General features: G+C 41.4%; 1 protein-coding gene across 2 annotated transcripts in view; it reads left to right on the top strand.

Annotated features, from left to right (window-relative positions):
* The first annotated feature begins 412 nt into the window (after positions 1–412).
* rxfp2b (relaxin family peptide receptor 2b) overlaps positions 413–12,899 on the top strand; it is a 41,931-nt gene continuing 29,444 nt past the window's right edge. Inside the window, exons 1-5 of one of the 2 annotated variants that reach the window (XM_061217007.1) lie at positions 413–508; positions 860–1,042; positions 9,488–9,625; positions 12,361–12,438; positions 12,653–12,758. In XM_061217007.1, the coding sequence (XP_061072991.1) occupies positions 952–1,042; positions 9,488–9,625; positions 12,361–12,438; positions 12,653–12,758 (413 nt within the window). In that variant the 5' untranslated portion in view covers positions 413–508; positions 860–951. Of the gene's footprint in view, positions 509–676; positions 1,043–9,487; positions 9,626–12,360; positions 12,439–12,652; positions 12,759–12,899 lie in introns of those variants that run through there. The other variant, XM_061217006.1, reaches the window with a different exon arrangement.

The raw sequence follows: 12,899 nt of genomic DNA, 5'->3' as shown, positions 1-12,899 counted from the left end.
ATACATTAGTAGTTAACAAACATTAACTAATGAAAAGTTCATTTAATGCTTAATTTGTACATCACATCATTATTAACAACTAAATTAGTTAATGACAATTAATATAACCTCATTGTCAAGTGTAATATATTTGTTAATTATTATTACAAATATTGTTATAAAAAGATTAGAGACTAACTCATTATTGATATCAAATAATACATTGTATAATGTAATCTATTCAATAGCACACACTGCACATGGTCCATGAACATGCGCATACAAACAATATTATACTTTAAAGATATAGAAAATAAGAATCAATCGGGTCACTTTTGACCCATGTGGTGCATCAAAGCTGAACTAACCCACTGCTCAAAAGCTGAAATGAAACAGCTCTTACGGGCAATGTCAATTAATAGAAGTCTACGAAGTTCTACAACGGACAACCCATATTAGGGAGTAGCTGATGTGTCAAAGATTTCAGTCGGTGACCAGGCGTTGGCCATTCCGCTGTCCAGTTTAGCGAGTAATAAGATAGTGACACTTAACATTTGTAATTCGTTGAATGAAAACTTAGGTATACATTTAGCATATATTATGCGGTTTATATTGATTAGAGGCTGACACACTGTTAAAGGAATACAACCACCTCTAACCAGACGACCTGATTGCAATAGCCTACCGGCTGCGTTTGGAACACAAGCAGGAACATTTTACAGTCGCGCCGTTTCGTTTATTGAAGTCGTGACTGATTTGCCAGCTTGAGACTTGAATTCTGTTTTATAGTAGGCAACTGGCGGCATTTTCTTTACTGTTTTAGCAGAGCAAATTTTCTTCTTCAGTTTATTTTTTGTTTTTGGTTTGGTCTTTTATTTAGCGGATAGTAATGAGTGTACCTGCCCGGTGGGTTTGCGGAGAATTCTGAACGTCCATCAGTAAAGGGATCTGGACATACGAAACAAAACAGACATGGGATCAATCAAATTTGTACTGTCTTTCTGCTGTTGGTTGGGTTCCCCTATAATACTTCCCATTTACCTGGCATTGTCAACAGTCAAAGGTAAGACTTTTGCAAACACCTCTCGTTTAAGTTTTTAGTGTCTTGCACCTTTTTGTAATTTTCGCTTTTAATTTAATTTGAAGTTGCGAAGTTTTTAATGTGGGAGGCTGCTCGTTCTATTGAGAAAAAAAAAACACAATAGATTTTTATTTTCAACTTTTTAAATGGCAGTAGCCTGTTATTTAGCTATGGATTATCATAATCAAACTGCCGATGCTTTGGGTTAGCCTGCTTATTATTATGGCAAGCAAGACAAACTTTTAATTAAAATTTTATGTAGGCCTATGTAGCAAGTAGCCAATTAATGTAACATTTGTCTACTTTTAAGAAATGCAGTCAGTGCAATTCTTCGTTGGTTTACCACGACTTGAAGCATTTTTGGCAAATTGTGCGATATTGTTGTTTTAACTTGTGTTGTGTATACTTCCAAACGGAAAGTAATCGCAACGCTTTGAATGCCTTATATTTGAGTGGGTGTCCAGGTAGCCTACACGCACATATAGTTGGCGTGTTAGAGCGGGTAGATGTACAGAGTCGGCAATCTTACCCAAGTAACCTACTATAGCTTGCTATTGCTACATGGTAACCAGTAATCCAGTCAAGTAGGCTAATGAATTCTCCCATTAAAGAGTAGCCTAGAAAATAGCTAACAACTGTTCAAATCCGACTACACTTTTAAGATGCATACGGTGTTTGCACTTGAGAAGGGACTCATTCGTGTTCAGTGTAAATGTGCACCGCTGTATAAAAATGTTGTAGACCTGTTGCGAAATTCAACATGTTAGATTAAGAACTTTTCCGTTGTCACTTAAGATGTCTTAAGTGACAAATGACAATCTAACATGTTGAATACTAGGCTACTGCTGCTGGGTGGTTATCCCTATGTTCTTTTACCCATTACTTTAACACATATCTATGTGAAATGAACAATTGTGCTGAGGTAAAAGGGATATCTGAGTTAGCATTTACATTTGTCAATGTGGTTGAGCTTGCAACAGCAGCTTCAAAGCAACTTTTTAGTGAGTGTATTTTGTTTTAGTGATAAGAATTTACACAGAACATCCCCAGCTTCCCACAGCTTCATCTCTGCCCTAATTTGCTGTGTGCACTTGTGTGTGTGTGTGTGTGTGTGTGAGAGAGAGAGAGAGAGAGAGAGAGAGTGAGAGAGAGGAAATCTTGGAATTAGACGTTCCAGTTGTTGTTGTGAGATCTCTTCCTTCTGCAAGATCTCATCTGCAAACCTGAGCTCACAGGCCATTTGTCTCATCTGTCGCTGCCTCATTGGCTGCATTGTCTGTGTTTCATTCACAAACACTGGGAGAAGAAAATTCCGTCTCCATTTGTGGGCTACCAGTTTCAGGCATAAATCTTTGGAACACATCTGTGGAAAGTGCGCAAATAGTTGAAAAGTAGCAGAGACAAGAAGCGGCAGAGCCTTGGTGGAGTTGAAGCCACTAATCTGGGGATCAAGGGAGTGTAGATTCATCATTTCATGCTAAATTTGAGTTGGTATTCCCAAAATCCCTAGGATAAAATGACGGTCCTTCAGGCTTTAGGGTACACATTCATTAAATGAGTAAAGAAAAAATAAATCCTTTAGCAAAGCACAATTTCAGCATTCTGTTTGTCCACACATTTGGATCAGTAATTGGCCCTTTTGAGGTGTCACTTTGCCATTTAAACCCGATAAAGGACTCGGTGTCTGTTTTACACCCTATAGACCATGCAGTACTTTAGGAAAGGCCTTTAGGAAAGTTGATTCTGTGGCAGGAATGTCACCCCTGAAACCACCAGTAACATATAGAGGAACAATTTAAGAAGACAAACATATTGAATCGATATTACTACAAACAAATGCAATCCTGAGGTGTCAAATACAATTACGGATTGACACTTTAAGGAGACCCTGTTTCAGTTTGCAAGAGATCTGTGTTTAAGGTAAAGATTAATATTCCAACGGGACAAGTCACCAAAATACATGGCAAAAACTACGAAGGAATGATTTAAATATCAAGTCCATATGGACTTTGGAATGTCCCAGCCAAAGTCCAAACATGAATCCCGTTGAAAATATGTCCATAAAAAGTGTGTAACTTGGCACCCATTACAATGCATTAACATCCAGGGTGTCACTGGAGAACATATGAAAGCAGTTACAATATTGTGTGTGTGTGTGTGTGTGTGTGTGTGTGTGTGTGTGTGTGTGTGTGTGTGTGTGTGTGTGTGTGTGTGTGTACTTAATGTCCTTATGTACTTAAGATGCGATGTGATCAGTGCAGGTTGAAAACCACCATAATTAAGGCAGCGACATATCCTTTCTTCACCGATTCATGGTCCATTTCATCATCTTATCAGTTGGCCACGTACGTGCTGTTTTTATAGATCCGAGATGAGTTGGAGCTCTCTTCATCATTCGTGGAGTACGTGCTCGACTTTGACAGACGACCATTCCGCTCAAACAGCGGGAGAGAACCGGCACGTGACCCAAGCCGCCTCTCCGATAAGGCTCTATTGATTCTCGTCCGTGCTCCTTTGTCGAAAAATGCCAATGAACCCGAAAGAAAAGAGCGCTTCGGAATAGGGTCACGCTGTGAGCGGGGAAGGGGGCCGCCCGGCTGGGCCCTGGATGTTGTGAATAAGGAGAGGGTCTGGCAGCATTGTGGAAGGAGATGGATGAAATTCACCCGCTGAATTGGGAGAAGTTTATTTAACACCGTGAGCATGATTGCCTTCATGACATCAAATAATGACAAAACAAGACTTCGCACTCTTCAACAGATAAGCTGGTCGTGATTGGCAAATAAGTTAACTGTGATTTAGTCATCCCCCTACCCTCTGAACTCCAGACTCTACATCCCTCCATATGAACTTTCTAGTTCATACCTTAAACCTCTAGGCCAGCGGAGGATGGGCATGCCCCTATAGCTGGGTTCCTCCTGAGATTTCTTCCCATCGTTGACTTTTTTCTCACCACTGTTTGAGAGTTTTTCTTCCCTAAGGGAGTAATTTTCCTCATATGCCATTGCTACTGATATGTTTTTTTTTGTAAAGTTTTATTTTCACATTTTTTCCCTTTTTCTCCCAGTTTGGTAGCCAATTGTACTCCGTCTGATTCAATTAGAGCTACGATTAGATACACCGCCCACACCGCCCGAAGGAGAGCAACACGCCTTCTTCAAGCCATCTCGTCTCATGTCTTCCGTGATTCCGAGGTGCTTTTTATTGTGCGGCAATCTACTAATCCTGCCGAGTCCCTCCCTCTGGAGCGAGCCAATTATACTGCTCCACGTGAGCAGGAGTCGAACCCCGGTCCCCGGTGTGCAACTGCAGTGAACTGCAACCGTAGGTCTTAGCCTGTTGCACCACCACGGCCCCCCTGCTACTGATATGTTTAATTCTCTCCTGTGTTAATCTGTAAAGTGTCTTTGTGACAGTTTTCGGTGCAAAGGGCTATAGAAGAATAAATTTAATTGAATTGAGTGCATTTCTTTTTTTTGGTCACAAGTTCACAAACCCGTTTTAGTTGACAACATGTGTTAATGCGCATGACCTGCTCTGTGTAAAAATAGATGCAGTCCTTGCTTTTTGACAGAACTGTTCAAAATACCTGCAAAGAATTCCTCAGCATCTTTCAGCTGGATATAAATTCATCAGTATAACTTTCCACCCTTTCATTCCTGTTCAAACCTTTAAGCCGTTCATGCCCTTATTTTTCAGTTAAGTGCCAACATTAGTGGAACCAACCAAAATCAAACATTAATTTAATAAAAAATAGATTTAACCAAAATCAAGCTTGACATGGTTAAGAACACATTTGGAGGCATTATTGACCATTACTCACAAAAGATCACACTTGTTTTTGTGCATATCAACTGCCCTCGTCAGTTCAGCCCACAGGTTTTCGAATGGATTGAGGTCCGGTGCCTTAGAGAGCCATTTTGTTGTCACAGAACAATTTCTTTGTGGATTATGAGGTATGTTTTGGGTCATTGTCTTATGGAAAGTCCAGCCATGTCATTGGTATAACTGATATGGCCTCATTCGGTCATTTAAATATAATTGAACGAAGGTGCTGTGATCAGATGAGACCAGAATTGTACGTTTTGGTCAGATACACTCAGCATCGGCACGTTGGGTGTCAATCAGACTTTGAATTCCACTCTGGAACTACTGGAGCAGAAAGGGGCAAATGTATAATGTTGGCATTTTGCGTTATAAAAATAATCAAAATATATATTGTACAAGGCTTCAACCCTAGTTTTGTCACTGGAAAGAATACTTATTTCACCTCTCTGCTAAAACCTTGCCTTCTGCAGGCGTGAACGCGGCTTACTGAATACACTGACCTTCACCTTGCTGGAGGACGATGTCGACCTCCTCTTTGACCTGAATCTTTGAGTATACTTTTGGGAACGCCCTTATTAGAGTCATCTAGGAATTTATGTAACGCCTTGACGTACATCCAAGGAGAGAGGCCGACAAATATTATGTTATCCCCATTGTTGCGAAACTGTGGAAAAACATTCTGAAATCACAAATGTGTTTGTGAGAGAGAGAGAGATCCAGACCTCTGGCCTTACAAGGGGCAGAGAAGCATACCTGTGCTGATGAAGTTTTCTCTGCAGCGACGCATGCCACCATGAGGCAGTCAGATTATGTGTGATGGTTTATTCATTTTCTACCATATGAGCAAGACATCATAAATCAAAGGCCCCCCACTGCTTGGATACACTACATTACCATAGTTATTGCCTTGATTTCACAGTGCAAAATATGTTCTGCCATTTTGTGAATTAATAGACAGCTGAGGCACTTGTTTGTTTTTTTTTTTTTGTTCAGTGTAGATTCTGTTGTACCCATCTGTGTGGAAAATCATCCCCAATTTCTCTCTGTTTTCTGAGACAGCAAATTAATAGCATGGTAGCACAGTTCATTTTTCTCTTCTAATGTGCAACAAAAGTACTCAGTTGATGCCAAGTCAGCAAAAATATGTTTATAGTGAACCTCTGCATTTATGAGCTCTGAGAATGTGCTGTGCAGAATTAATCAGAAACACTTGGGTGATTTGTCTTCAAAAATGACGAAATGTTGTTGACAAGCAGCCATACTTCATCAAACCTAAACACCCACAAGTATCTTTGGCTAACAGAGGAACCATGTTTTGAGGGAATGTTATTTGTACGGTTGTGGACATTTTATTTTTTTTGTTGCCCAGTTTGTGTAAAGATTAATTTTGGGGAGACAAGATGCATTCTTATTAATCGCTGATTCTTGTTGCAGTGACCAATCACTGCGCCAATGATGAGTGCTTTAGCAGGGTGGCAGGAGCACTGATTCCGTCCTTACAGGGCAGATTTTGGTTATAGTGTATCTCCCTCATCACTGTGCTTTAGCAGTGGCTCCGGTTGATCAGGTACCTGCTGTTGACTGAATCCCTCCCTCCCTGCCTTAAATAACAGCCAGTGGAGCTGCTGGCCACAGACAGCACTGGTGTGCTCCAGATTCACTGTCCAATTGAATTACACATGGTTGATTTACTTCTTCTCTTGGTCAGTTGTAATTGGTTGGCTGGTACAAATTTGACATATAAACTGACAGATGAATCAGGCCCCTCTCTCCCTTCCCAACCCACCCATGGATAGTGGCAACTTCCAATGCACGTGGACAGCAGATGCACAGCCTCGTCGAGCAATGGTCGCATGGATACACAACTTCATTCACTTCGCGATAATAACTAGATGATGGAGGGCGACATGCACAGTTTAAGAATAAGACTTCCCTGTGTGTAACAGTGACAAGGTATTTCGTGCAGTAGTGCCACCTAAGTTATGTTCAAGGATTTACATACAGACAGAAAGATAGATATACGGACACAGATAGTATTTCATTTTGGTTCCCCCTTCTGTTAAACAGGATACTGCTTTTTTTCCTTCATAGTGGACTCTATTTTCTCTATTTTTCCCTTTTCTAATTTGTCTCCTGTCCCCACACTCATACACTTGAGTCATGTTTATTCCCTGTGGCACATCATCTGCCGTAGGGCTGCCACGGGCTGTCTGCAGCCGGTACTTGCCGGGGCGTTTGTGGTCAACGTTGCATTAGGTTTATTGGATGTACTCTGGGTACTCTGGGAAAGCAGCCAGGCGGACTCAGCAGTATCCTTCATCCCGGCGCTATGGGACCAGGATTAAGGGTCCTTTAGATGGATCTCTTAGACCCGCACGCGCCTAGCCTGCCCGGCTTCCGGAGAGCTGGAGACTACTCTTCGATTGATGACCGGATATGTGAGGTTATGCAATGCCGACGGTCCTCTCCAGATTACGCTCTGAATCTCAACAGGGAAAAGTAACACAAATAAATAATATTAAATAAAACTAATAAAATAAATAAAACTGTTTTAGGTTTTAGGTCAAGTACGGTCAGAATTTCCACTCTTGTGTCCAGACAGCAGACATAATGGCAAGAATAGTCAACTCAAAGTGGTGCTAGTGATCCTTCTCAACTTGTCTGTATATCATATGTCATTTAAAACAAGTGTCAAATAGTTTGCTCCATCCACAACAGCTGCTGCTTCAGAAAGGGACCCAGATACTTATCTTCATTCTTTACACTTGCGGGTGCTGCTGAGGTGCTATGCGGATATTGTATTGAAAATAGGAGCAGTTTGTTAGATGAAAATTTCAGCCAAAATTGTTATACTTGGTATATGGCATATGCATGCTTGTGAATGCTGATAGTATTTTTATGGCTTCTGGTTTTGCTACTCCGCACAGAACCTTGAAATCATCCTCATGTGGTACCCTTCCTGCTTTCTAATTGGTTTGGCACATCAAGGCTGTTTTGTAATGATCAAAGAAGATCTGAGTTATATTTAATTTGATGTTTCACTTTTGCGTTTGGTGATGCAACATTTTTGTCTTTTGTGTCACTTTTACTCCCTTTCTCATAAAATTGCTTCGGGTTTTTGTAGCGCATGCTGTGTACGTTATTCTGTTAATGGCGCTTTGCAAATACATTTGATTGATTGGTGCACTGAAAATGAATGATGCACGGCTTACGCACAACAATGCCGGGGCTATGAAACCTGCAGACGAATCAGTTAAAATGAAGGGATGGAAAGAGTGATGTGTCAATGCTCAGCTTTCACTTTAAATGTATGTGTTTGTTTTTTATTGATTCCTATGCCCTGCAGTCTGCTATACGTGATTATATTACAAAAGTTTGCCTTTGTTGTGGACACAGTTTTGATGAGCTTTCTCTGTGGCCACTGAAATAAAATGAGTGTGCCAGTGTTTTCTCGTGGACACGTTTTTCATTTATCGTTTCTTATTTTGGAGGCTGAAGGTCATCTCCTTCGCAGCTCAAGAGTATAAACTGGATTCCAAAACTTTATTAGATTGTATTTACTGAAAGCACATAGATCTCTTCCGAGAACAATTCTTGGAATACCTGCCTGAACATAACAAGGTCCTGGATTCAAATCGTGGCTGGTGCCTATCTGTGCGGAGTTTTGTGTCCATGTGGGTTTCCTCCGGGTACTCTGGTTTCCTCCCGCAGTCCAAAGGTTAGGTTAAGTGGAGAGTTGAAATTAGGCTGTTGAGTGTGTGAGTGAATAGTGTATGTGTGCCCTGTGACGGATTAGCAACCTGTCCTGGGTGTATTCTTGCCTCTCGCCGAATGCATGACTGGGAATAAGCGGGTTAGATAATGAATGGATGGATGGATGGATCTGTAGCTACCATGCACAAAAAGATTAAATGTATGTGCATCTGGGACTGTTCAAATCAAAATCAAAATCCTTTTCTTGATCTCATTCATAAATACTTACTGGCACACTTACAGTTCCCAATAAAAGCCAGGCACATCATGTATTTAATGACCAAAAGTTTTGCAGACTGTGTTCAGTGTATCATTTATATTCATATTCATTATATTTCTATTTTCATTCACTCACTGAATGCTGGTGGAGTTGTTATTTGTTAGTTCAGTAGTGCAGATCAAGACCTGTAGATTTCATGACACGGACACATCTGTCTGAACCTGTTCCCTTCCAGTTCAACAGAGAATACGAGATGAAACTAAAACTTGTTTTCAATCATCTCTGCAATCATCCAATCATCTCTGCATATTGATGAGAGCACTAAGTGTGTACAGGGCGGTAGTGTAGTGGTTAAGGTAAGTGACTGGGACATGCGAGGTCGGTGGTTCGATCCCCGGTGTAGCCACAATAAGATCTGCACAGTCGTTGGGCCCTTGAGCAAGGCCCTTAACCCTGCATTGCTCCAGGGGAGGATTGTCTCCTGCTTAGTCTAATCAACTGTACGTCGCTCTGGTTAAGAGCGTCTGCCAAATGCCAATAATAATGCCAGTAATGTAATGTAATGTGTATTTTATTGTATGTGTTGAGGTGAGACTGCTGCACAGCCTCTATTATTTTTTCTCTAGCGGCTGCAATGGTTGCCCTGGAGACAGACTGCCCTCTGGGGCACTTCCCCTGTGGCAATCTGAGCACGTGCGTGGCACAAGAGCATCACTGCAATGGCCATCCTGACTGTCAGAACGGGGCTGATGAGGAGAACTGTGGTGAGTCCTCTTTCAAATAGCCTGTGTGTGCGTTCGTCTGTGTGTGTGTGTGTGTGTGTGTGTGTGTGTGTGTGTGCGCATCTGTGTGTGTGTGTGTGTGTGTGTGCATCTGTGTGTGTGTGTGTGTGTGTGTGTGTGTGTGTGTGTGAATCTGTGTGTGTGTGTGTGTGTGTGTGTGCGCGCATGTGTGCATGTGTGCGTATGTGCATGTGTGTGTGTGTGTGTCTGTGTATGCTCATGTGCGCATACTGTACACATGCATGTGCATAGGGCACGGCACAGTATTTGTGTGTACACCCATTCATATGAGAGTGTGTGCCTGTGTGGAAGCGTGTGGAAGGATTGCAGAATCACCAGCATTAATCAGCCTTTACTCAGAGGGTAATTAATTTTTTTGGCTCCAGAATGAGAAAATGTGAATGTTGAATGTGCTCCATGATCCTCTGCTTATTTAATATGCACATTACAAATCGCTTTGAGATGTGTATAAGTAGGCTTGGCAGGATCACATCACTGTTTCCATTTCAAGGGGTAAAATTATAATTTGTCATATATCTTTGATGTTTATCAGTGTTCATTTTAAGAAGAAACCACATGGAGATCCAAGCTGAGTTTGAAAGTGAATAAATGAACTACTTACTAGAGTATGTATAGTTATATATAATAGTAGTTAAGTAGTTGGTAAGTACAGTAGTGTGCAAATATTTGAGCACCCTTGGTCAAAAAGCCTTTTACAGTTAATATCTAAGTGAACTGAAGCGAACCTGACCTACATGGTACAATGTTAAACATGACACATTTCTTCAAATTTTAAAGCAACATTACTTCAATATCATGACTGACCTTTGAACATTATCCTCTAGAATTTCTTGTTATTTGGTGGAATCCATTATTCCTTCCATGCGGAAAATATTTCCTGTGCCCCCAGCTGCCACACAACCCCAAAGCATAATGAATCCACCTCTATGCTTCACAGTTGGCAATGTGTTCGTCTCTTCTTTGGTGGTGGCCAAAAAGTTCAATTTTTTGTTTCTTCAATCCAAAGCACATTGTTCCAAAAGGCTTCAGGCTTCTTACTGTTTTATTTTGCATACTTCAGACACTTAATTTTGTGTTGAGGTCGTTCTTTCTGGCAACTCTGCCATGTAGGTCTTTGTTGTTTAAAGTACATTGTATTGCTGTCCTGTGAACAGCTAGACCTGTTTTGCAGCTCTTTTGCAGTGATGAGTAAGTTCTTCATTTCTCACCAGGTCTCGGGGCATTCTATCTCAAATCTTTCTTGGTCTTCCAGACCTTGCCTTGACTTCAGCTGTTCCATTTATCTTCCATTTTCTAATCATGTTTTTGTAGCCTTCTTATTCTTGGTGGAAATGAACTGGGTTTTCACCTGGCTAGATGTGTAGGTCTAGAGCCGTGTAGATATCTAGACGCTCGGGTGAAAACCAAGTAGTATTCGGTTTCTAGCCGACTTGGACATGTCCAGGCTATATCCAAGTGAAACCTGATCTGAATTGGGGCTAACTTATCAAAACATCTCTCAGTCCCAGCTTTCCACCGGTCTAGATGTGTAGATTCTGTCTTTTGCTCACTGGGATTGAGGCTTGTGACACCTCCTTCTGGCTCTGTGCAAACGTAGGCTATTGATGTCACCTTACGGGGGGATTCCAGACGGCGACCTCTCCTATAATTTGTTCGATACATTCCTCCAGTGTACACAACTGGGCCAAACACTGACCTTCCCATGTGGCTAATTTGCTTCATTTGTGTATGAGTTTTCTTTTTTGCCTCCCGTTTAATGTCAAACCATTTTTATTTTACCTGTTCATCGTGTGTGGAACTTGAGACAGAGTTTACAACAGATAGGCTATATCTTACCAGGCTTTAGTCATCCTCGGCTCAGGCCATCCACTTCCATGAACAGAACTTCGATCTCCATGTCAGAGAAGTTTTTTCTTTTGACTTTTGCGTGCTTAGTCTAATGCACTGTAAGTCACTTTGGGTTAAAGTGTCAGCTAAATAAAAATGTATTATGCCTTTCTATTTTATCGTTTGTAGTTTTGCTTGATAATTTTCCATTCAATTCTTATTCTTTGGCTATTTAACAGAGTCTGGCTCTTAGGTTTCATTGTACAAAGCACTAGTTAGAGAAAAGAGAACTGAGAGTTGGTGCCTTCACATTTCAGAAAACTTCAAACTTAGTGCTTAGGAGGAGGTCATTATGACATTCAATATTTATGCAGAGAGTTGAAGGAAGAAATACAATGGTATGAATGTACTTAAAAATACTTTACATAAATTCATATCTGTAAAGATTTTAAGCTGTTTTTTTAATCGGGCCAATTATATTTGGCAGACGGGAAAATATTATTTATATGTTATATTAACATTTGATAACTATTGGGAGAGAAAATGGAAAAATGGCTTTTTTTCTTAACCATGGGATGCATCAGTCGTTGTTTTGAGCAACCCACGTATCAATGTAAATGATTTACATTGTTTTAAAAAAAAATATGTAAAAAAAACAAAAAAAAAAAACTGAAAATGTAAATTCTGCCGTGTGTATTTAACCGTTCTCTGCTATTAAAGGTAACTTTGGTGATAAATCCCAGAAGGCAGTGTGCTCCTCCGACACGAATGCCCAGGTGTTAACTTGTGAAGGTCACGGTTTTTCGTCCACTGCGAGGAGGACAGGAGCACTTGTCCCGTTGAATGCCAATTGTCTTGAAACTCTGCAGGAGACAACAGCGGGTGGGCAGACTTTTTTGACCAGACCGTTAAGAGGCTGGACCTGCAGCGCGCTCCCCATCCATGCTGTAAGTGAGTGCCGCCTCCTCCGCCCTGCATGCGATTCACACTTCACACTTCACACTCCTGCCCCTGAAAGCTCTGACCTGCCGCCTCCGCTTTCTGACGCAGCTGCGGCCGTTCCGGGTCATTAAACACGTTAAATACCGAGCCCGCGCCGTCAGTGAGGGTGTCCTCGGTCCTTATCCCTTAAACCTTCCATCTTTTCTGTTCCTTCCCCAGTTCTGCAGCACGTCCCGGATGGTTGCGAGTGCGCCAAAACCGAACTCCAGTGCGTGCAAATAAATTTGACCGCAGTGCCTCAAGTGTCGAGGAACTTGACTTCTCTGTAAGTGCTTTTTTTTTTCCGCCTGTGGGCTGACTGTACTGGCCTCTCTGCACAGAGAAGATAATGCTCAGGGGTGATTACTTTTGAAGGGCATCAAGCAGGGGGGCTCTTGGATCGGTTTGCATTGAACTTCACAGAAAA

This window comes from Conger conger, chromosome 13, assembly GCF_963514075.1.
Source record: "Conger conger chromosome 13, fConCon1.1, whole genome shotgun sequence".
In the NCBI taxonomy this organism is placed as follows: domain Eukaryota; kingdom Metazoa; phylum Chordata; class Actinopteri; order Anguilliformes; family Congridae; genus Conger; species Conger conger.
The sequence above is the reverse complement of the archived record's forward strand: the minus strand, read 5'-3'. Positions and strand labels throughout refer to the sequence as shown.